At 45.7% G+C, this 23,521-nt stretch overlaps 2 protein-coding genes across 3 annotated transcripts in view; both read left to right on the top strand.

Moving 5' to 3' along the window:
• The first annotated feature begins 4,595 nt into the window (after positions 1-4,595).
• Positions 4,596-7,038, top strand: bmp15 (bone morphogenetic protein 15). Its single transcript, XM_047338893.1, has 3 exons — positions 4,596-5,099; positions 5,464-5,610; positions 5,661-7,038. The coding sequence occupies exons 1-3, from the start codon at positions 4,736-4,738 to the stop codon at positions 6,539-6,541; spliced, it is 1,392 nt and encodes a 463-aa protein (XP_047194849.1). The 5' UTR covers positions 4,596-4,735; the 3' UTR covers positions 6,542-7,038.
• Positions 7,039-10,034: 2,996 nt separating this feature from the next.
• The window catches only part of shroom4 (shroom family member 4), a 46,007-nt gene continuing 32,520 nt past the window's right edge, over positions 10,035-23,521 (top strand). For both annotated transcript variants that reach the window (XM_047338880.1, XM_035148986.2), the window contains exon 1: positions 10,035-10,393. In XM_047338880.1, the coding sequence (XP_047194836.1) occupies positions 10,271-10,393 (123 nt within the window). In that variant the 5' untranslated portion in view covers positions 10,035-10,270. The remainder of the gene's footprint in view (positions 10,394-23,521) is intronic.

Raw genomic sequence — 23,521 nt, 5'->3', positions numbered from 1 at the left:
GATGGCCGCGTTTTTCTTTATCTGTCTCTTGAAATGAAGGAAACTAAATAAAGAAAGTATCAAAAACCAAAAATCTATTGTCGCTAAGCTTAAAACGAGGATTGTTTGTATATTTTATGACAAGTTACCTCGTTTTTACTGGAGATGGATGAATCAACACATTCTACATTAACCTGATGCCGCACATTCTCATGTCGCACATTTCAAGTTGCAGCCGGTTGTGTTGCTGTTGTGTTCTTCCGTGTCCTTGGAGACTAATTCAGGATAACCAACCCTTCACACTGCTCTGCTCCGGTTATTTGCACAGCAGCAGGCGCGGGGCTGCACCCGGGTACCAAGTCCAGTCCTGAGGCCATGCAGGCCTTGTTTGAGGTCAGCGGTGAGATCACGTCTAATCTTAACTAAATGGTCGAGAGGTCGCGGTGTTTCCTAATTGTACACGTGAGCCGCCGAGCCAGTGCCTGCGTCTGCAAATTGTATATCTTTTATAATTGGTTAACTGGGTCATTAGGGCAAAGGTGAGGGCCGCTACCTTCACAGGTCAACGCCACAGCAGCAGTAACGTTCCCGTTCACGTGCTTTATTCAAATTGCTGCATCTATCCAGGGTAAATCAGGTCGACCTGGACGAGAGCAGACGGAGCCGGGGGCCGAGACAGAGACGCTGCAGGTCACGTGAACGACGCGCTCGGATGTTTAAACACTCACAGAAACTGGAGAACGAGGAGGAGAACATCTAATCTGGAGGATCACGGACGGATGCAAGGGAAAATTCCTGAGGCCGATTCCTGTCGGAATGTACTGACAGGAATCCCCTGCTCTGTAAAACTCAGAACATGTGCGTCACGTGTTATCGGCAGCCATGACTCATCAGATTGTGTGCGACAGGTCGAGCAGCTGCAGAGACGAAGAGTTCAAGACGAGGAAGGTGAAGGTCCTTCAGGGTTTGTTGCAAAGTGTGAGACGTACGCACACATAAGCCGCAAAGTGTGAATAATTTGGTTTTTGCAAATGAATTACACGAGCGGTTGCCATGGTAACAGGATTCAAACTGGACTCGGTGGAGTTTATCTGCAGGTTTTTTCACTTTTGGAGCCGATCAGTCAAAGTTCAAAGGTCAAGATCCACATTTTCAAAGATATCTCCACAAATAATAGAGATAAAAAAATCTGAAGTTTGTATTGATCAGAAGATTATTCTCCATCGAGTGATGTCATGTGGTGAGTGACGGCACGAAGAAGTCAGTATTTGTGTCTGTGGTGAAGAATCATAAAACACACAAACCAGGATGGATTTTTACAGATTTACAGATTCATGTATGTTTTATTATTATATCAGTGATTCAGGCTCCTTCCTGCAGCGTCTGTGACTGTCGGTTTCCCTTTGAGGCCACAGTCACTCCTCTGTCCTCATGGTCACGGTCAAAAAAAACTTTGATGAAGTAAGAGGAAATAATTCTCCTCGTGGACAAACGGATCGAAGGAGGGTTCAGACACGACCTCGTCTGACCAGCTCTCAGTCCTCGTGTGGTCTGAACAGGCTGATGTTCACAGAGCAGATACCCAGAAATAAAGGCCTTGAGTCACAGCCAATAACTCTCTGATAGCAGCTGTGGGGACAGTTCATCTCTTATCTGTCTCTATAAACATGATATTAAGAATGGAAGTAGAACAAGGTTTTTAAAAATCGTTTCTACCAGGAACAAAAAAACACATTTTTCATTTTCTTAAACAATAACAGATATTTAAATTATCATTGCGATAAAGGATCGACTGCACAAGCAATACAAGCAGGAGACTTGTTCAATTTACTCAAATAACTGTTGGCGTCCGGCGAAATGATCATAAAGTGAAATAAAACCCCCATAAAGAGACGTGAAATGACCATAAAGACAAAAAACAACCACAAGGAGACACAGACACACACAAAATGACCAAAGTGTTGCGAAGGGAGCAGCAACATCCTGACCAGTGTTCTTCTTCGCTGACGATCACGTGTTTTATATGATCTCGACGATGTGAAATCAGATCATTGTGAGGAGAAGTGGTGGACGTGGTTGTTTGAGTTGTGACACGAGCGCCACACGGATCTACTTAGAAAAGAAAAAGGATCAAACTTGACACATCAGCAGAAACAGAGAATTGTCTTTTTCTATTCTCCTTTAATGCAGGAGCACACGTGTCCTTCAGCTGAATTGAACTTTGTGTCCGATTGAAGATGCTGATGAGACTCTTTCTTTCACCTGAGCAGCTCTTTTTTTATTCTGGATCTCAGTTTGGTTTCCTTTCCTCACCTTTTCTCCCGGAACCTGTTTGTATTTATATCCGTTTCTAAGTATCGTGCTGCGTTCTCTGTTGACTCGGACGTTTTGTTGACTGTTCTTTTTTTATTTGAGCTGACAAACAGTTTTTGTGTGATTTGGCTCGTGGTCGTGATGCGGAGGGACAACTCCTGTCTGCACATTCAGATCATGTTAAATGAACGTTCTCACCTTATTTGAACCGATTCAATCAATGACCACCTCAATTTTTTTGTGTCCAGAGTTTAATTCCTGCAGAACTATAAACAGATAATCATGAAATCTGGTTCCAACGGGTCACGATCCCCAGAGGATGGACTTCAACTTTGACCTTTGACTTTTCATCCAGAACAATGTGTCCTCAGTCCCACTCACACCATCATGTGGTCAAATACCATCCAGTAGAAAACCTGATCGACAAAACCACATGTTCACGGCAGATGTGAACAAGTGATTCCATTTATTGGACTGTTCTTCATCGCAGGAGTCGCACAGCTTCACTGGCTCCAGGAGGAAAAACAGTGACACACACACATACAGTAAATAATGACTCATGTCATCACCTGTCAGGACACACACACACACACACACACACACACACACAAACACACACTGTTGCGATTAGTGACAGGTCACTTCATTTATGGGAATCTGTCTCGCTAAGATGTGCTCCTGTGTGTGTGCGTGTGCGTGTACGTGCGCGATTTAATAACATTACAGCATCTGCTGCAAGGACAAAACCACACACACACACACACAGACACACACACACAGACACACACTCAAATCCCTTAAGGAAACAGACACGGAGCTCCTTCCCATGAAACTGAGGCTTTCCCGTCAGTCGCTGATGAAGTGTTTCTGTCTCAGATAGAATAAGAACAAGACACACGACCTGAATCAAACCTCGTCTTATAGAGAAGGATCCAGTGATGTGTTCTCACTCGTCTGTTTATGTTTTCACTTCCTTTAACGTCGTGATAAAGGTCGTTTAGACGACTGATGTTTATGATCATTTGGTGCAGATCCAGATCAAATACTGGTGAATTTAAATGTGGTTTCCTGAAGATCTGTTGTCGGAGGTATCTGCTCTAGTTTCTCTTTTTTTGTTAAATCCTTACTGGAAAGTGACTTTTTAAAATTCCTGCTCGTGACAAAGTTAATCAGTGTGAGAGATATCATCAGGGTCACATTCTGCAAGTGGGAAACGTGCAGCAGGTCAGGAAGTGATATCATCCTGTCACTCGTCGTATCGTGCAAAGCAAAGATTACAAAGAGTCTCCTGGTTCCTCACAGCTTCACCAAGCAGGTGCACATGTAGGAGAACACAATGCAAACTAAACTAAAGTCAAAGTTACGACAGGATACATGAATAGAAATCACAGATAAGGAGTTTATCAGAGATAAATAGGTAGCACGTTCACAATTTGTGTGCTTGTTTGACCTCCTGACTGTGTGTGTGTGTTTGTGTGTGTGATAACATGTGAAGTGCACGTGTGGCCGTGCTTCCATCAACTCACATAGATATTCCCATTGAGGTGTGTGTTGGTAAAAGGCTCCACTGTGGCCCACATACAGTCACGGACACAGAGCAAAGTGCGTCTCTCAACAAGCACACACACACACACACACACACACACACACACACACACACACACACACACACACACACACACACACACACACACACACACACACACACACACACACACACATTGACCTTCATGTCAGATTTATATCACAGATTTATAAAAGAGAGAAATGCAAACCAGACAAACATTTAACTCTCAACTAACACAACAAATACCTATTTAATTAATTCCCCTTAAAGTAAACTTTGTGTTTTAACTGTTCAAACTGATTCTTTATATTTTTCTGTGAAGAACAAAAACCTGCTGATATTAACTCAATGCACCATCTTGGGTAACAGCGCCACCTCGTGGATGTTTGGCACGAATGCACCTTGCTGAGATTTGTATGTCTTTAACACTGAAAAGTAACTTCATCAAAGGAACCACGTGTCTCTTTGCTGGACTCCACTGATCTTGGATCAGACCTCAGCAATATGGCTTCTTTTAAAAGTGTTTTCTTTTGGTTTCAGTGTTTACATCAAATTTAAGTCAAAAACTGTCCCAAGGTACTTGTAGGAATCTATAATCTACTGATGCTGCACTTCCTGAAATGGAACAGGTGTTTTGCCACTTTTACGCAACTTTACGCACCAATCACGTGACTCCCTCGCGCCTCTGTGGGCGGCCCCCGCACATCCGAGGGGTTAATTGGGGTCAGAGCTAATTTCCGGAAGTTGATCGTCAGCCCTGAAAGGTGCGGTTGTCGTGTGTTCCTGTAAAACGCGCCCTCGGCCGCGCGGAGGATGGTTTCCAGTCCCAGTTTGGTCCGTGGAGCTCGCTAACACCAGAGGGTTTTTTATATATATATGAGCAACATGAGGACGACGCGCACCAAACACGGCCTCCTGCGTGCGTGCGTCCTCTCGTGCTTCGTCGTGTCCCTGCTGTGCTCCACCTGCAGCGGGGTCCTCTCCGGGCGGGACGCGGCCTCCCGGCAGCCCGGGCCCAGGCGCAGCCGCCGCGGTCTGTCCAGCCCGAAGCAGGTGGGCGCGCAGCACCGGACGACGGACGAGCAGCGCGGGGACCAGAACGTGCAGTTCATGCTCAGCTTGTACCGGAGCGCGGCGGAACCGGACGGGAGGCCCAAGCAGCACCGAAAGTTCGGCTCCAACACGGTGCGCCTGCTCAGAGCCTCGGCCTCCACGGTGCACTACCAACCTGCGGCAAGAGGTGAACGAGCCAATTTACTGCGTGTGTGCAAAATGTGTGCGCGTGTAACTGAAGTTTCAACGAGTGGATCAACTCTGACGACCTGAAAATGTTTTATAACTGGGATCAGTTTACATTTAAAACACCAGCGGTGTCCAATAATGATCCATTAACTTAATATTTCACTGATTCTAGAGTTACTTCCCATGACCTTAATTTCCCAGTTAAGGTCATGGGAAATGGGTTCCACCAAATCACCTTTGCAATTAATTAGTTTTAGATTTTCACAAGAAAGAGAGTTGAGAATCCTGTGAAGCTCAGATCTGCAGGTTGTGCTTCCACAGGACTCAGTGTGTTGATAGTGTCTCCTCTTCTGTCCCTGCAGACCACCACTACACCTTCACGGTTCAGTACCACCTGGACACTCTTCCCTCCGAGCAGCTGATCAGAGCCTCTTTCATCCACCTCCGCTCTTCATCCCCTCCCTCCTCATCATCCCTTCCCTCCTCATCTTCATCCCCTCCCTCCTCATCCTCATCCCCTCCCTCCTCCTCCTCATCCTCCACCACTTCTTCCAGCAGCCCCAGGCCCCTGAGCCGCTCCGCTGCAGAGCCCAGATCCCCTCGCTGGGCCCGGGGAGCCAGGTCACCCTGGAGCCCCACGAGCAGTGGACAGAGACGGACATCACGGCGCATGTTATGGGACACTTCCTGCAAAGGAAGGACCAGGACGCGGGCGGACCCTTGACCCTCACTGCCCAGTACTGGTGCACAGAACCCTGGCTCGCCGGAGAGGACAGCGGCCCCTGGTGGTGGTGGAGGTCTCGTCTTCGAGGACAACGGAGAGAGGAAGCTCACCTCGAGGTCCCGTCTCTGCTTCTGTACTTGGAGGAAGGGAGGGAAGGGAAGGACTGGATGGCGGAGCTGTTGGGGGCTGAAGGCAGAAACATCATGAGACAAATCGGGCGGTGGCACCCTTCAGTGCGCCGCCGCCGTCGCTCCAAAGACTCGTCTTCAGAGTCCAAAGATCCTTTGCTGGATGTTCTGAGAAACGCCCCGACTTCCTCGTCGTCCTCCTCTTTTCCCTCGCTGCCCTCGGCCTCCATCGCCTCCGACATCCCCAACTACAAACGCAAAACCATCATGCCCAAGAACCGCTGCAAGCTCCACTCGTTCCGCCTCTCGTTCGACGAGCTCGGCTGGGGCCACTACTTCATCGCCCCGCCGGTGTACAACCCCCGCTTCTGTCAAGGCGACTGCCCGCGCCTGCTCCCCAGCGAATTCCACTCCCCCAACCACGCCATCATCCAGACGCTCATCAACGACCTGGGCATCGGGGACGTCCCTCCGCTGTCCTGCGTGCCCTGCAAGTACATGCCCATGAGCGTGCTGGTCGTGCACAAGAAGAAGGTGGAGTACAAGGAGTTTGAGGACATGGTGGCCAAGTCGTGCACGTGTCGCTAAAAGGACTCTGGGAGCGAAGAGGACTAAAAGTGGGGGGCGGACTTGACGGGTCATTTGATCTGAAGCTCGGCGGCGGCGGCTGACCGTAACGAGCTGGAGGCAGGAAGTCGTTGTGGTTTCCGATGCTCGCCATCACTGTGAAAGCACTTTAAACCGGCAGCTGCTGGATGTGAACTCTGGGCTGTGCCGACGGGAGCGAGTCCCCGACGTTATGATTGAACTAATAATAATTGTAATGTGATTCTAAAGCACTGCGCTGGTTGCTCCATTTCTCACTCACTGTCATGTTTGCATTTCGCCGCTGATTCATTGTTGGAAGCATTTTAAGCCACTTGTGAGTAATTTAAATCGATTTGAGTGGTGACGTCACAAATCAAACTCCTGCAGAAATTCGACTTTACACCTTTTTTAAGAAAAAACTTTAGGGATCAACCGCAAATCGTCTAATGAATCTTTCTTTCCTCTTCATGTTCGTGTATCAATTCAGTTTTTTTTTTTTTTCTGTATCTCTTTTTAAAACAAAACAAAAAAACCTGGTCCATTTCACATCAGGGCAACAAAAAAAAAGAAGAGAGAAACCTTTCTGGATGTTGAGAAATCAGACAAGCGAGTATTTTATTGGACGAGGGCTCGACCGTGTTGGATGTAAATGTGAAGAATTTATTGTGATGTTACTTTTGTTGCTGTCTACAGTCTCTACTTTTGCACTTTGTACATATTTATAAAGGGAGGGGATTTGGAAAGGGAACTTGTGCTGCTACTTCTAGAAACTAAACTTTAAAAAAAAAAGGAGGGCTGATAACGAGGTGGAGTGTCAAAGAAAACTAAAGTGTTGTAACGGAGACCAATGCAATTTTTTTATTATGAATGAAAATTATTAATAAAATATAATGCATGTTTTCTAAAGACTAATATATTGTGCTCTTTTTTTTGGTTCTGCTGTTCGATTTGTTTGCTGATGACAAATGAGTTTGAGTTGACGAGAGAACGACGGAGATACGAGCTCCGCTGACATTCTAGTTAAAGAAATCTTTCCATAACATAAATAATACAGATCTTAAAGTCTTTCCACAGGCTTTCTGTTTTTCTAAAGTTACAACCAGTCACTTCTGTCTTTATTTACTGTTTTAGTGTGTTTCTGCCTCAGCGGCTCTTATGGCCATTTTTCTGTCAGGCCTCCCACAGTTTGGAGTTTTCCCACAGTCCCCCTGCAGCCTGAAGAGATGGGGATTGTAGATAATCACTGTTGTGGAATGCTACCACGCTGCGGTGCCACTTAACCGTGTGTGTGTGTGTGTGTGTGTGTGTGTGTGTGAGAGACTATATCTGTGCACGTGTCAAGAGACGGAACAAGTAAAGATGGAGAGAGTGGACAGACGTGTCTCTTCTCTCAGACCACGAGGAGTTTTGTTTTGGTCCAGTTTCTCTTTGCTCTAGAAACTCTGAACTGTAATATTCGGTTTCGGTGGCGAGCGCCGCTTTCATGTGAGATCAAGTTTACAAGAAAATAGAAAAGTGGATCCTCCTCCAGTTCGAGGTTCTTTCATTTCTATTTCATTTTCAGGTTAAAAACAGAAACAGGATGTGGTTTGTTCAGCTCCTCCCTGCGGACAACAACTGATTTAGCAGAAGTGGCTGCAGATTATACAAACAATGTATGTAGCCTTTATATAAAGTCTGTGAGTGACAGTATCTAAACATAAAAGCTTCACCACAATAGAAAAACAGATGTGAGATGGTATCAGACAAAGAGAGCAAGTTACAAATTACTCTCACTAAGCAGCAGCACTTATATCTTGTAGTTTTTTGGGCTTATATCCTTAAAATCACTTTCTTTTCATGTGATTATAGCAAAGTTTAAATTTATTTTCAGAAAAACCTGATAATTCTGGTGGTGCAGTGCTGTCATTCTACCACTTGATGGCTCCACCGAGCTTCATTGAACAATCACAGACTGAAAATAAAGATGGACGACATCACAGCTCCCCCGAAAGTGGAGCCAAATAATCTGGATCGCCCCCTGGTGGCTGGTATAGATCCTAAACCCTGCCTCCTCTATGTTACTGGATGGGACATGGGCCAAATCTTAAAAAGTCAAAGTAGACATTAAATAGATTGTGTCTGTTATTTCAGTTTGTTCTCATCACACTGATGTTCGTGTTTCTGATGAGCTTTAATTGGTTATTTGATGACATAAAAGGGATGTGAAATGTCTCGATTGACCCATTTTGAAACATAATTATTGACACTTTATTGTTGCATGAGATCTTAAATAAACTGTGGTTTATCACCGGAGCAGAAACTGTGACGTTGCCTTGTGTAGCTCCGCTGAGAGTTTGTTTGAATGTGTCTTAATTTGGCGGTTTAGCGAAGCACACAGGAATGAGTGGTCAGGCCTTGGAAATGTGTGGGACGTGACAGCAGATGTTGTTGTTGGCCTGAAGGTGCTCGTGTGCTGCAGGTCTGCAGAACCTCAGCTCTGAGACAATCTTTGTTCTGAGGACAGAACGATAAGGTCTTTGCAGTTCGTAAATCGTCCTGATTCAGGTGTGACCGCCTCGTTGAGAATGAGCAGGGACGCTGGTGATTCACAGGTTCAGTCCGTCACGGACACAACACATCCCGACGGACCGGACTCGAACCCTTTCATCGTCCACATCAGGATAAAGACGTGATATTAGTGTGTTTGAGATAAGGGCGGTCGAACAACACATAACACACTGCACAGCTGTAGCTTGAGTCCAAAAGAAAAGGGTCAAATGTCAGTTTGTTGTTCTGCTCGAATGGAATTTAAAAACTTTTTTGGCTGTAAAAAATGTTATCATCTGTGGAGGGCTTCCAAAACTCAAGATACAAAGGACGTAATACCAAAATAAAAGATAAAAAAACACATTCAGCAATAAAGAAAAACAATATATATAATAAAAGAGAGTAATTAAAAAAGAAACATCGAATCTTAATGCAAAGACAAACAAAAATAAATACTAATAAAGTTCTATTAACTGTCTCTATTCGCTGCCTCGTGTTATTCCAACGCGATGCTTCTCATTGGCTCCTTGAATCCCAAACCTCTCTGCTATTGGTGGAGGCACCTGTCAATCACACCCTTTGCAGTTTGAACAGGGGGCGGGGCCTGGCTGCCTCGCGCTGAGAAAAAGTTTTGCCGAAGTTTGCGGCTGCGGAAGTTAGCGACGGTCACACCGGAAACACGAGGGTCAAATAGCAAAATAAAAGCGTGAAAGTGACACATTTTGCTGGAATAATCCGGTTATTATTTCGCGGGATTGAACCAAAAGAGACGTTAAAACGTTTAATCTGAAAAAGGGACCGGATTAAAACCGTAAAACATGCTGACGTCCGCTTTTAGCTAACGGCCAATCATTCTGACCGGAAGTTGTAACCGTGAAGTTGCGGATAACTTTGTCCGGACACGTTCTGTCCTCCCCCTCCTCCTCCTCTCTCTCTCTCTCTCTCCACCTCCCTCCCTCCCTCCCTCCTTCCCTCCGTCCCTCCACACTTCATCCATCCGCTCCTTGTTGTCGCTCCTGCGGGGATGGAGCTGCCGAGACACCGCTACCGGCGCCGCTGAGCCCGCGACGGAGCACCGCAGCCCGGGCACCGCACCGGGGAGGAGGGCGGAGCAGAGAGTGAACGGATACCGGAGGAAAAGAGAAAGAAAGAGAAAGAGAAAGAGAAAGAGAGAGATAGAGAGAAAGAAAGAAAGAAAGGATGGAAACGGTCGAGCAGCTCGTCTCCTTCCACCACATTCAGGTCCAGTTGAGCGGGGGCGCGCCGTGGGGGTTCACGCTGAAAGGAGGACTGGAGCACGGGGAGCCGCTCATCATCACTAAAGTGAGTCCGCACCGCCACACTGGTCACTGGGGGTTAGTTCACTGGTCACTAGGGGTTAGTTCACTGGTCACTAGGGATTAGTTCACTGGTCACTAGGGGTTAATCACTGGTCACTAGGGTTAGTTCACTGGTCACTGGGGTTAGTTCACTGGTCAACTAATAAAGTTCACTAGTCAATACACTGGTCAACTAGTGATGTTCACTAGTCAATACACTGGTCAACTAGGGATTAGTTCACTAGGGGTTAGTTCACTGGTCAACTAGTGATGTTCACTAGTCAACTAATAAAGTTCACTAGTCAATACACTGGTCAACTAGTGATGTTCACTAGGGATTAGTTCACTAGTCAACTAGTGATGTTCACTAGTCAATGAACTGATCAACTAATAATGTCCACTAGTCAACTAATGATGTTCACTAGTCAATGAACTGATCAACTACTGATGTTCACTAGTCAACTAGTAAAGTTCACTAGTCAATAAACTGTTCACTAGTGAATAAACTGTTCACTAGTGATGTTCACTAGTCAATACACTGATCAACTAGTAATGTTCACTAGTCAACTGATAAAGTTCACTAGTGATGTTCACTAGTCAATACACTGGTCAACTAATAATGTCCACTAGTCAACTAATAAAGTTCACTAGTCAATAAACAGATCAACTAGTAATGTTCCTTAGTCAATAAATCTGATCAACAACAAAATAACAAGGATCAGATTCAACACTAAAAGGTGAAGTTTTACTCTTGTATACAAACACCTCATGTTTGTAAACCAACTTCAACTAAAGCAGTCGAAGTATTACCTAGTGAAATGTAATGGAGTAGAAGTATTACCTAGTGAAATGTAATGGAGTAGAAGTATTACCTAGTGAAATGTAATGGAGTAGAAGTATTACCCAGTGAAATGTAATGGAGTAGAAGTATTACCTAGTGAAATGTAATGGAGTAGAAGTAGAAAGACTCATGTAACATACCTGATTCATCTCACATGAAAGTAAACATACAAGACGATATAATCTTTATTTACTCTCAATCAGTCGTCAACACAATGATAGACAGAAAGTCTCGTGTTTGTAAAGTAACTTGTAACTGAAGCAGTCAAATACAAGATCTGACTCTGAAAAGTATAGAAGTATTTCTACACCTTCTACTTCTCCTCCTTTACATTTCAGAGGATAATCTTCTACTCTACATTTGTTTCCCTCCTTCAGTTAAATATGAGATGAAGAGTAGAAACTGGCCGTTGTTATTGTTTAATTAATAGTTTTGTCGATTGCTTGTGAGTGAAGAAGATGATGATGATAAAGTCTCGATTTGTACGTTTATATTCATGTTTGACGAAGAAACGCAGCAATTTCTCATATTTGAGTAACAACTTAATGACATTTATGCTTAAGAATGAGCAGAATTGTTGTTATTGAAGCTGCATCTTCTTAATTTCCTGCACAGATGAATCAGCGAATCGTTGCAGCTCTGTTGAAAGAGTTCGTTTCCTGCTTCAAGCTCCTCAAATGGGAGAATTTACAGATTTTCCTCCTTAGTTTTAACGATTTTGAGGTTTGGACAAAACAAAACAAACTTTGCAAAAGTTTTATTACACATTTTCAACATTCATCAAGTTGGACAGCTTCACCTAAACAGCAGTTGTGATGAGTTTTGTGTGTGTGGGAGGTTTTTTAGCCACTAGGTTTAAACTTTTCAACTCCAAACGTCTCGTCTGCTCTGAAGCTTCACTCTTCCTCCTCCGCCTCCTCCTCCTCCTCCTCCTCCTCCTCCTCCTCCTCCTCCTCCACCTCCTCCTCCTCCTCCTCCTCCTCCTCATGCAGAGAATATAAAAGTTATGGCCCAAAGCTCAAACAAATATCCGGCGCTGGCTGATGTTTGTCAGTTGTCTATGAATGAAAAACACTATATAGTCTAATGGAGTGGTCGGGTCCTCGAACCTGGAGGTCAAAGGGGTTCCCGGGGGTGGGGGCCGTCAGCGCATTGGCTAAAATGCTGGAGCGCTGACAGACGACTAAACCCGCTCCAGTGTCTGTGGGATGTGTGATGGTTGTGATTTCTCTCTGCTTGTTCGTCACATTTCTCGTCGGTCAATGACCCTTTTTTTTTTTTTTTAAGCAAAAGCTCGCGACAGCAACGTGAACGAACCGAAGCGACGGCAGGAAGTGATGCGAGCGGACGGGGGGTGCAGAATGATGCTCTGCTGTTTGTGGGTTGGTCTCGCGCTCAGGTGTGCGCATTTGGGAAAGTTCGGGGGCTCTGTGTGGAGATTTAGTGTGCGTCACGGAGTTGGACGTGACCTCGCCTTGTGCGATAAAGTCGTGGGGGGGCCGGCGTTTCCTCCCGGCCTCTTCTCACTGTTTCACGCGGCGGGCGGTGAGCTGCTGGAAATAAGGAGGGTGTCTTTTGAATTACTGCGAGTAATTATTGGTGTGTGTTCGGCTGGGGGTGGTCTGTGTGTGTGTGTGTGTGTGTCTGTGTGTGTGTGTGTGTGTTCAGTCCAGTGCATAAGTAGGACGACTGGCAACCTCTGCTCGCTCTCTCTCTCTCTCCCCGTCTCTTTATGTCTCTCTCGCCCACTCTGCTGAAAAGTGGCTGCAGCGGTGGTGTAAATGTTGGCCGGTGTGCATCCATATTCACCACAGCGCCACAGTGGGGAATGGAAAAGCCTGGCTCAGTCATCTGGAAACACACACACACACACACACACACACACACACACACACACACAGTAACACACACATACACAGTAACACACAGTAACACACAGTAACACAGCCCCTGGGAAAATGTGACTGGGACTGCTAGAGGAGATAAAAATCAAACTGTGGTCTATGGCTGTTTTGTGTCCAGTGGCTAGTTAAAACACACAAACACACACACACACACACACACACACACACACACACACACACACACACACACACACACACACACACACACACACACAACAAACAACAAAGCAGCTCAGGCGGTGAGTGCTGAACAGGGAACTATAGCGTAGAAAATTGTTTAAAGCGCTTAATGATTAAGTGTAAAGTCCTTGAAGGAAAGAAGAGGGAGTCAGGATGGAGAGAAGGTAACGTTGAGGTTTGCGTGTGTGTCTGTGTGTGTGTGTCTGTGTGTGTGTGTGTGTGCGTGTGCGAAAGACAAGAGTGTATACATGTGTTTTAGGTCTAGAGGGTGAGAGAGTTTCCATCGGGCTCAGAACAGAGCTTCACAGTGTCTGTACAGCTGAATACAGACATTAGTTCAATCCCCTCACGTTCGAGAGGAGGAGGGATGAGTGTGTTTGTGTGTGATGCTCAGATTTGTCATATTAAATTTAAAAAAAAGCCAGAAAGTTTAGTTGCTGATGTAAGATAAAACTTTGTTGTTCCCTGGGGGGAGTGAAGTGAAGCCAGGAGGAGAGTCAGCTGTATCATCACATAGTGACGCCGATACGGAAGTTCCTGAAATCTGAATTCTCGATAAGAGACAATTATTTTACTTCTCTCTTGATTTCCAATGTCAGTAAACAGAGACCGTGGCGACTGTGTGATTGACAGCTAGTGCCGTCCAATGGGAGCAGGCTGCAGGTATAGGTGGGCGTGCATCGCCTCCAGCTCTCAGCCAGGCTCCAAATAGGGTTGCTTCTGGTTTTATATATAAACCAAGATGGCGCTGGCTTCAAAACGGCAGCTCGGTAACCAGTGGACGACGTCACGTTGGGTACTTGACCACTGACCACACTGCAGGGCGGAGTGAAAAACCATCTGTCACAGAGAGCAGGACGCCACGATATATAAATATGAATATGAGGATAATCTGATGTCAGGCAAGGAAAATCAGATCCCGGGTTTACGACCCCATCATAACCTCCGTTTTATTAGCAGCTAATCAAAAGATGTTAGCAGACAAGAGCCTGGTCGTGATCATAATTATTTTTATAGCAGGTTGTGGTTGGATTGTTTTCTACGTGCATGTGAGCAGAAGTCACCCGTTTGTGTTTGATAGAGTCAGAGTATGAACGTTCCCGTTGCCCTTCCAGGATGTCCATGTTGTGCGGAGTGTGTTCCTCATGAGTGTGTGTGTGTGTGTGTGTGTGTGTGTGTGTGTGTGTGTGTGTGTGTGTGTGTGTGTGTGTGTGTGTGTGTGTGTGTGTGTGTGTGTGTGTGTGTGTGTGCACTCCTGGAGGAAGGGTGGCTCTCCCCCGTCTGAGACAGCAGAGGGATATAAGCCATTTGGTCAACATTCCTCCAGGAGCATAACAAATTACTAGTGTGTGTGTGTGTGTGTGTGTGTGTCTGTCTGTGTGTGTGTGTGGAGATTGTGTGCATGTAGATGTGTCTGTCTGTTAGATTTGCGACTCAATCAGCCGTCAAGTGACTCGGTGTGTCACTCAGTGTGTCGTCCGGTTATTAGTCAGTCGGGGCTGCGTTGCGTTACGTCGCACACGTCATGTAATGCAAACTTTAATCATCGTTGCACATATGTCGTTTGCAGTAATATCTGAAACCAGAAGTAAACATATTTGAATTCACGTGATTAACATCATGTTGTATTGAAGAAGACTTGAAACGAGAGACCATCAACTTCTTAGGAAAATAATTGCTGATGTTATAAATCAAGGAGAGCGAGAAGATGTTCACACAAATACAAACAAACATTAACTTTACTTTCCAGTTTGTGGATCTGTGTAAATTCCTGGTCTCGACCCACATGTGTGATTACACGGCCTTAAAAGACACGCGGGCGTTTTCCAGGGTCGTTTATCATCGAAAACACCCCCAGTTGTCAGTCCCATGTGTTTTGGGTCATCTTTTGTGTCTTTTGTTGGACGTGTTTGTGATGACTAAGTGGTGAGTTCTCTCCATTGTTGTGTTTGACAGAGCAGCAGCTGCTGAGCTGTCAGCTCACTTTCATGTGGGGTTTTACTGTATGACCTCATGCCAGCTCGCTGCCGGTTTGTGCCGCCGGACGACATGTTCCCCTCAGTTTCGTGTCGTTGAACTCACAGAAGGCTAATGAAGTGACGACCTTAACCAAAGCAATCATTTAAGAATCAATTGATCACGTAACTGGGTTTAGAAATCTCCAGGAGAGGGTTGTTGATGGATCCCAGTGGCTCGTCTGAGCTGTACTGGACTTCAGTGGTTCCTCCCATCAGACCCCCGCAGACCAGACATGGCTCATCTAATCCGTCTGCATGGACAACCTACTGTGTGTTAACCATGCAGGGTTGTTGCCCTTTAACTTAGCATGTGAGGATTCGATACCTGGGCTGGGATTTGATGGGTTTTCCGGCCTTTTGCCTTTATTTTGAAAGGGGGTTACCCAGTGGGGGGAGTATGCAGCAAAGGGCCAGGATGCAACCGAACCTGCAGAAGGACTCAAGCCTCTGTGTGCGGGGGTGTCCGTGCTGCACGCCACTATTTGATGGATTTTGCAATTCAATGCAAATTCAATTCAAAGTTCTGTCAGATTTCCCTGTTTCCTTTCCCTCATAACACTTCGGCCGTGTTTCGGGAAGCACCCGGTGGACGTAAAAGAAGAAGCACGCCACAGTCCACTCAACTTGTTCCTGCACGAGCACACGCAACTGTTTTAGTTTTGCTATAATCCCCGTGTGGTTTACTTAACAGAGAGCTGATTCTTTAAAATTCAGTTAATATCCAAACCGAGGTCTAGACACGTTTTGTCTCCAGAGATGTTTGTTGTTTTCTATTCGTGGCTGGATTCTTCTCCGTGTTCTTCGGTGGGACATCAGGCCCGGGGTTCCTTACGGGGCAGCGCTCTGACACTGTGCGTTTCACAACTCTGCTCGGAAGCTGCGGGAATCTGATTCGTCCCCAGAACAGACAACAAAGATGAAGAGGACGATAATCTTCCTCTCTCTCTCGTCCTGCTGTTGACAGTAACAGAAGTCCCGGGACTTTACAAAAGAATGTTTTGACATGTGGTCGAAGGTATGCGACCAAATGTCCTGGGTCGGTAAACAGCTCTCCCTGTGTGTGTGTGTGTGTGTGTGTGTGTGTGTGTGTGTGTGTGTGTGTGTGTGTGTGTGTGTGTGTGTGTGTGTGCGTGTGCGCTTTAGTCCCTACATTCCTGTAAAGGTAGCCTCCAGTAGCATTCTGCTCTGCGGGGGGTAGATGAGGATGCCATCAGATAGAGATGCTATTGTCCCTACTGTGTGTGTGTGTGTGTGTGTGTGTGTGTGTGTGTGTGTGTGTGTGTGTGTTTCCATATCCTCTGTCCTGACTTGCTTTTCTAACTGTCTTAACTAACCGAAAACATGTGCTGTGTAACAACATCGTACACAATAGTGCATATTGATGAGAGGGAGGGTAGAAAGAGTGTATTCATGTTTGCAGGAGTTTTGTGTTAAGTACAGGACGGAAAAGGAAAAGTCGGTTCATTTTAAAGTCATTTATAAATCGTTTCTACCGGTAAAATGTGAATATTTACTGTTTTCTCATCAGTAAACTGAATATCGGACAAAACAAAAAGGTAAATATGATCGATTGTTAGAAGAAAATACTGTAATATAAAGATTGATCAAAGAAAATGAGCTGCATTTCATAGTTAAAGGAAAACAAAGAACAATTAGCTTAAATCATCGACTGTATATAAAGATGGACGACATTATGGCTCCCTAAAATGAAGCCCCTGGTGGCTGGCTGCAGTATAGGTTCAAACCTCCTCCTCGCTTCTGATGCAGATTGAATTCAAGGTCTGCAAACGAGGATTTGTTATGTTTTAAATTAGTAGTATTTGAAGTGTTGAGTCTATAAAGTGTGAGAAATGCTCAGGAAATCACAAGGTGACGTCTTAAACATGTCTCGAGACAAAAAGTCAGAAAAACAAAGCCGCTGCTATTTAACGATGGAGGGAGGACGCGATGTGAAGAATGAGTGAAAGACACGAGTGTTGGTGGACGTTGGTGAGACGGGTGATTGTGGGTGGATCAGATGCAGAAGCCTGCAGCTCGTGAATAGGTGGAGTCACTGTGTGTATGTTGGGGTGGAGTTGGAATGTCCCTATCTCTGATCTGTGGAGCCTTTCGCTGTTTCTTTTAGTCTGTGTCTGGAGACACACACACACACACACACACACACACACACACACACACACACACACACACACACACACACACACACACACACACACACACACACACACACACACACACACACTATAATAACAACCCCTCTTTGTGTAAGTACATCAGTATAGTGACCCCTAAACACACACAACACTGTTATTTCTGCAGCATGTGTGTGTGTGTGTGTGTGTGTGAGGAGAACATACTAAAGACACATGGGGGTGATAAATGCCTTTTGGTGAATGTGTGTGTGTGTTTTGTTTTGGGGGTGAAGAAGTCCTGACCTGAAGGCGGCTGCAGTTGTTTTTGTTTTTGTCCGTGATTTTACATTTGTAGAAACCCCCTCGTCCTCCTCCTTACCCTCTCACTCTGAGGTGGGGCAACACACACACACACACACACTCTCAACGCACACATCGGCCATGTTTGCTTTACTCAGATTACACCAAAATTGCAACTTCATGCGATGTTTTGAAAACCCCTGTTGGGTTTTCAGTTCTGCTGATTTGCACATTTTGACCTGCATCACTTCCAGTAAGACCCCCCCCCCATTTTCCAGACTTCTACCTCTTTGACACCCAAATGAGGAGGAACACACCCGTTTGTTTAAATGCGATCGGCTCCTGTCCCATTGCCGGTAGAGAGCTCTGGTCAAACGCTCCCTCACCTTCGCTGTCTCGCCTGTGTTGCATCCTGCAGAAAAGCAAATGGTCAATGATGCACGTTGTTCCCAAGAAGTAAAAAAATCAATAAGTGCCATTTGCGTCATCACATCACGCCGGAGGAGCTAAATATAAAGAAGAAGAAATCCGCCTGCGTCACGTTTCCACTGCTGCGGATCGGAGCCGATGAAAACCTGTGTCCGCTGCAGAGTCGTTCGACCCGTGAGTGAATGCAGATTGGATCCATTCACATTCGCAGAGCAAAGCCAGATGTTGGTGGGTGTCAGTGGGTTTTTTTGACCAGTGGAAATGGAGCCATAAATTTAAATTCTAAAGCACATGAGCAGTCTATTAATTCTGAAGATGATCAGTAGCTGAATCGATGATGAAAATTCAATTCAAGTCCCAAAACTCCATCTGACAGATGCATTATTCTGGTAATAATGTCTAAACTACTCCCAGTTTCTTTAATCCCACCTGGTTCCTGGTTCCTGCTTTTTCTTTTACATCATTTCCCACCAACCACGCTGCAGCTTCAACGTCCAGCGCTTCCACACGAGAAGCAGTTTCCGAGCTATTATGTCGGATTAAGAAGTTCTGCGAGAGAGGCGTCGTTTGTTTTGCGTGTGTGCGTCTCTGAGCATCTGTGTTTACATGTTTACGGTTTATTGCGACGTAGCCATGCCTCAAACCAAAGAACTCACCACACACACACACACACACACACACACAGAAACACACACACACACATTCCACCGTGCAATGTTCTCTACTTTCGTGGCAACCCTGGCAGATCGACTCCCGCTTGAGGTCTGACCTGTTACAGGCTTCTCTTTGTTTACTGCATCTTCTCTTGTCGTCTTCCTCCTGAAGGAAACGTCCTTTCATCCCTCGTCCTTGTCGAGTGATGAAAGGATGATGAGTGGGGACGTTCAGAGTCATAACTTCCCTCACGTTGTGTCCCTCGTGGGAAGGAGGCGAGGGTGAACTTCTGAGAGGGGAACCAAAATGTCTGGGAGCAACAAGTAGGGGGACGAGTTCTCCCCAGATTTCTATCAAACAAAAAGCAGCAAACCTTTTCAATAGAGATGTACTGGGTTTGCTTTAAAGGTGGAGGGATTGACGGAAGAGTGAAATGTAGGAATGATGGATGAACTGGAACAGACAGAGGGATGGAAATGGAAGGAGGGAACAGGAAGAGGAGGGATTAAGGAGGATAAAACGATCCATGACAGAAGTGATCCTGCATGAAAATAGGGGGGTCATCTGCAGGCTGCGAGATGGATGAAGAGATAATAGATGAGGAGATAAAATCAGGACATGGAGGGAAGTATCGTGGTTTCAGGTTTCTGGACAGATTGATGCTTTCCTGCCTTTTAGCCGGACCTGCACTGACCTGAGAGCTGCTAGAAGACGACTTCTCTGATTCCTGCTTTATTAAACCTGCGAAGGCGACTTTCTTTATTCACGGCGATAAGGACGTGAAGAGGATTTCAACAAATGAGATAAAAAGCACAGTTATCAAACCCGACCTTGAAGCTCCGACTCGTCCAGCCGACTGGTGCTTGTTCCTCTTTGAAACTTCAACAATCAACAGAAAGCTTCTTTTTATAAGGGACTTTTCTTTTCAACTGAAACTTCCCCCTCAGGTCTTTCTCCTTAAAAACACTTCATACGAAAGCTTGGAAAGGAAACAATGAGAGACTGAGCTGCTCAATAAGATTTAATCTGACAGATTTGCAAATACACACAATGCACAATGTACAATACAAGTACACAAAACACACCCGGTCATGACACCGCACCAGATTCGGAGGAAATGTTTGGCAGATTTTAGTTGAGAGGGCAAGGTCATTGAGAGCCGATTGTGAAGTTAATATTTCACCCGTGTTTAAGTGTGTGTGTGTGTGTGTGTCTGTGTGTGTGTGTGTGATAGAGGAATTCACACATGCACTTAGACTCTTTTGTTTTGACATTGATGGATCAGTCCGGTCCGTCCCTGGTCCCACCAGGCCGCCGACCTTTTAACCTCCGCTATTGTCAGTGCTGGACACCGGATCTAATGGCTTCCATACTCCACCAGAAACACACAGCCAGGGGCCTGTGTGTGTGTGTGTGTGTGTGTGTGTGTGTGTAGATACGTGTAGAGCTGGACTTATGTCAACTTAAACTTACATCACATTACCCTCATTATGAAACTGATAGTCTTCTTATTATAGGAACGAGTTACTTCTCTTTCCTGATGTTTGTTCTCCTTATTTACAGCAGCAGCAGTTAAGGGGATTGTTAAGTGCATTTAGTTAAGATAAGTTTATCGGTTTCATGAATGTAAAGTGCGGATTCAGGAGCGTTGAAGCTTTGCTGGACTCGAGAACAGTGGGAAACAGCTGTGTGTGTATAACAGGAGTGTTTTAACAACAGCTGGATGGAGCAGCATCGTTGTCTCATGGTCATTAGAGCACGACCCAGTGGGAAGATATTTAGTTTTATGGCTCCTGGAAAAAGTAAGGAGCAAATCTCATTTATTTTAGATTTGAAAAATGTTGCATTTCATCCCCCAGAGTTTGAACTCCTGGGTCAGCATCGAGCCGTCAGTGCATTAGTGCTGCTCTCAAAACAAATTAACTCAATATCAGGGTGTGTTTTCTGTTTATATGACATTACAACATTTCTAGTAGTCGTCAAATTAATTTTTAGAAACAATATCTGTGATTTACCTCCACTTCCATTAAAAAATTTGCTCTAAACCCCGTGAATTTGTTTTTCCCTGCTCGCGGGCATGTAACATTTTCACCAGATTGTGTTTTGTAAGGATCACAAGGACAGTTAAATAACCAGGAGAACACCCTTTGCTTTGTGTGTGTGTGTGTGTGTGTGTGTTTGTGTTGTGTTGTGTGTTTGTGTTGTGTGTTTCTGAGAGTGTGCAGTCTCAACACGTCCTTAAAAAACCTCTGGAAGCGTTTGTATATTCGAGCACCAGTCCATCTCTTAAAGGACGTCTTTCCCTTTGTGTTGATGTATGTGTGTGTGTGTGTGTGTGTGTGTGTGTGTGTGTGTGTGTGTGTGTGTGTGTGTGTGTGTGTGTGTGTGTGTGTGTGTGTGTGTGCACATGTGACAACTGGATTATTACACTCTTTGTGTGTCACTTAAGTGTGTATGAAGAAGGTGAAGTGTCACAGTTTGAGTGTCGGGCTTATGGTGGATTAGAGGGAGTCAGTGTTGTGAGTGTGTTGTTGTGTGTGTGTGTGTTTTGGGGGCGGGGGTCCTACTTTATGATGTGTAGATCTCGATGATGACCGAGGGTTAAGGTTCGACCGGTTGGCATTTCTTCAGGGATGTGTGTGTGTGTGTGTGTGTGTGTGTGTGTGTGTGTGTGTGTGTGTGTGTGTGTGTGTGTGTGTGTGTGTGTGTGTGGGGGTTAGTGCAGCACTTTTCTGCTCCGCCGCTAAGCATTGTGGGTAGTGGCGTCTTTGATGTGGCTGAGCGAGGAGAGTCTGAGACGAGGGTCTTGTTTTCCCAGATTAAGTGAGGGGTTTCGATGGGTTTACTGGAGCTTAAACTGGGACCAACATCTCTGGTGTGAAGCTGCACCAGTGATCACCTGTCAGTCAAACGGCGTGGGCGGCACAGCAGCGTCTGTTTTCTTTGCAATGAAGCGTTTCTTTCTTCGTTTCTTTCTTCATCCTCGGCAGCTTAGCTCGTCTTCCTCACTTGACTCAGGAGTGTAGAACCCAGATGACCGGTCTTTGTTGGATGATCGAGCTCAGCAAACATCTCCGGCCCTTCCTCGGTGCGTGACGCCGTCGGGTGACTCTTTTAATTAGAATTTAAAAATATTTAGTCTCGTCCCGGGAGTGCGGCTAATAAAAATATACGAGGCCGGGAGACCCACCAGGAAGTGGCGACGGCGTATTTTAAATAATTACTGAAAATGTTCCTGGTCGGAAAACAAACTTGAGAAACCACAGAGCCGACGGGAGTGTTTAGATATATAGGTTTGTATATGAGCGGAGGAATTCTTCAACTGTCTTTAATAAACCTCCAATGGGAAGTGAGGACAGTGCTGCTCTTTGTCAGGTTTCCCAAAGGGTTGGTACGGATCACTCACCAGCTCTCAGCACAGTCACCATCAAGGTTTCGTGGATGGAAAAAAAAAATGTAAAAGTGGTTCATCTCAGTGAAGGTGAGTCTGTCCCGACGTGTGGTCAGGCGTCGCCGCCGCGAGAGGCCGACATATCGGGGACTCGCTCTCCTGCTCTGGCTCGAACAAAACCCACAGTGTTAACCAGGAGGGAGAGAGAGGGAGAGAGAGAGAGAGAGAGCTTACTCACATGCTGCTGTTCGTCCATGTGACTGTTCCGCAGGATGTTTTTCTGTGGCTATCGATGATAGATAAGTCGATTGAACAGATAAAACCAAATAAGTGTAAAGGTGTGATGTGGATCCTTTCCTTCTCCTCTCCTCTCCTCCCTCCTCTCCTCTCCTTCGTCATCCCCCTGTTATTCACTCCAAGTGTCAGTGCCCTGGGATCTCTGCTCCTCTAAGGGGCCACATGGCTGCTTCTTCACCCAGAAGGGGCTTCCCCGTGTGGGGCATCGTTGTGTGGATATCTCCCTGTAATCCGGGGAAAAGGCCGTTTCAGGACGACACACCCAACATCAGGGATCAATGGGGCTGGACGCCAGCGGTTTTCACGTCTAGCTGCCGGTTGCTTTTTTTTGGTGTGAGCGTGGGAGCTTTTTTCTTTTTCCATCTCCGTCGTTCCCCTCCTCCCGCCATGATAAAGAAGGCCTTGTGTGAGCGTGGGTGTGAGGAAGGGAGGAGAGCCTCACAAGGCCCAGACTGGAGGGCAGAGGTGGATGAAGGGTGTGTGTTTCTGTGTGTGTGTCTGTGTGTGTGTGTGTGTGTGTGCAGCTGAATGAGAAGCAGTGAGAAAATGGAGCTCGTTTGTCATTGATACACGTGTTCACATTCCGGCCATCAAATCTAGAAGAGCAGCTCCTGGAGTGGGACGTACTTTGAGAATTAAAGGTGTCTGCTTTACCTTGTGAAAATGTGTTGTCCAGAATGCACCGACATTGTTTCTGAACTCAATTAGTTATTTCAGTCACCTGCTTTCGCTTCCTGATTGGCTCTCATCGGTAACGTCAGTTCCTTGTTTGTAGTATTTTCTGTTTCGAAGCAACAAGCTGCAGAAACTCAAGTACATAGTTAAGAGGAAACAGTGTTTTATATATAGTTTGGCGACCGTGGCTTTGTCTCTAAAAGGCCCAACACACAGACTCCAGTCCTGCAGCTGTCCTTGCAGTTCCCACACACAAGGCCAGTTTATTCAGTCATTTTTGCCTTCGCAGTCCTTGACCTCATTCTGGAGAG

The sequence above is a fragment of the Hippoglossus stenolepis genome, chromosome 23 (genome assembly GCF_022539355.2).
Source record: "Hippoglossus stenolepis isolate QCI-W04-F060 chromosome 23, HSTE1.2, whole genome shotgun sequence".
Taxonomy (NCBI): Eukaryota; Metazoa; Chordata; class Actinopteri; order Pleuronectiformes; family Pleuronectidae; genus Hippoglossus; species Hippoglossus stenolepis.
Note: the sequence above shows the minus strand (reverse complement) of the source record. Positions and strands in the feature narration are given on the sequence as shown.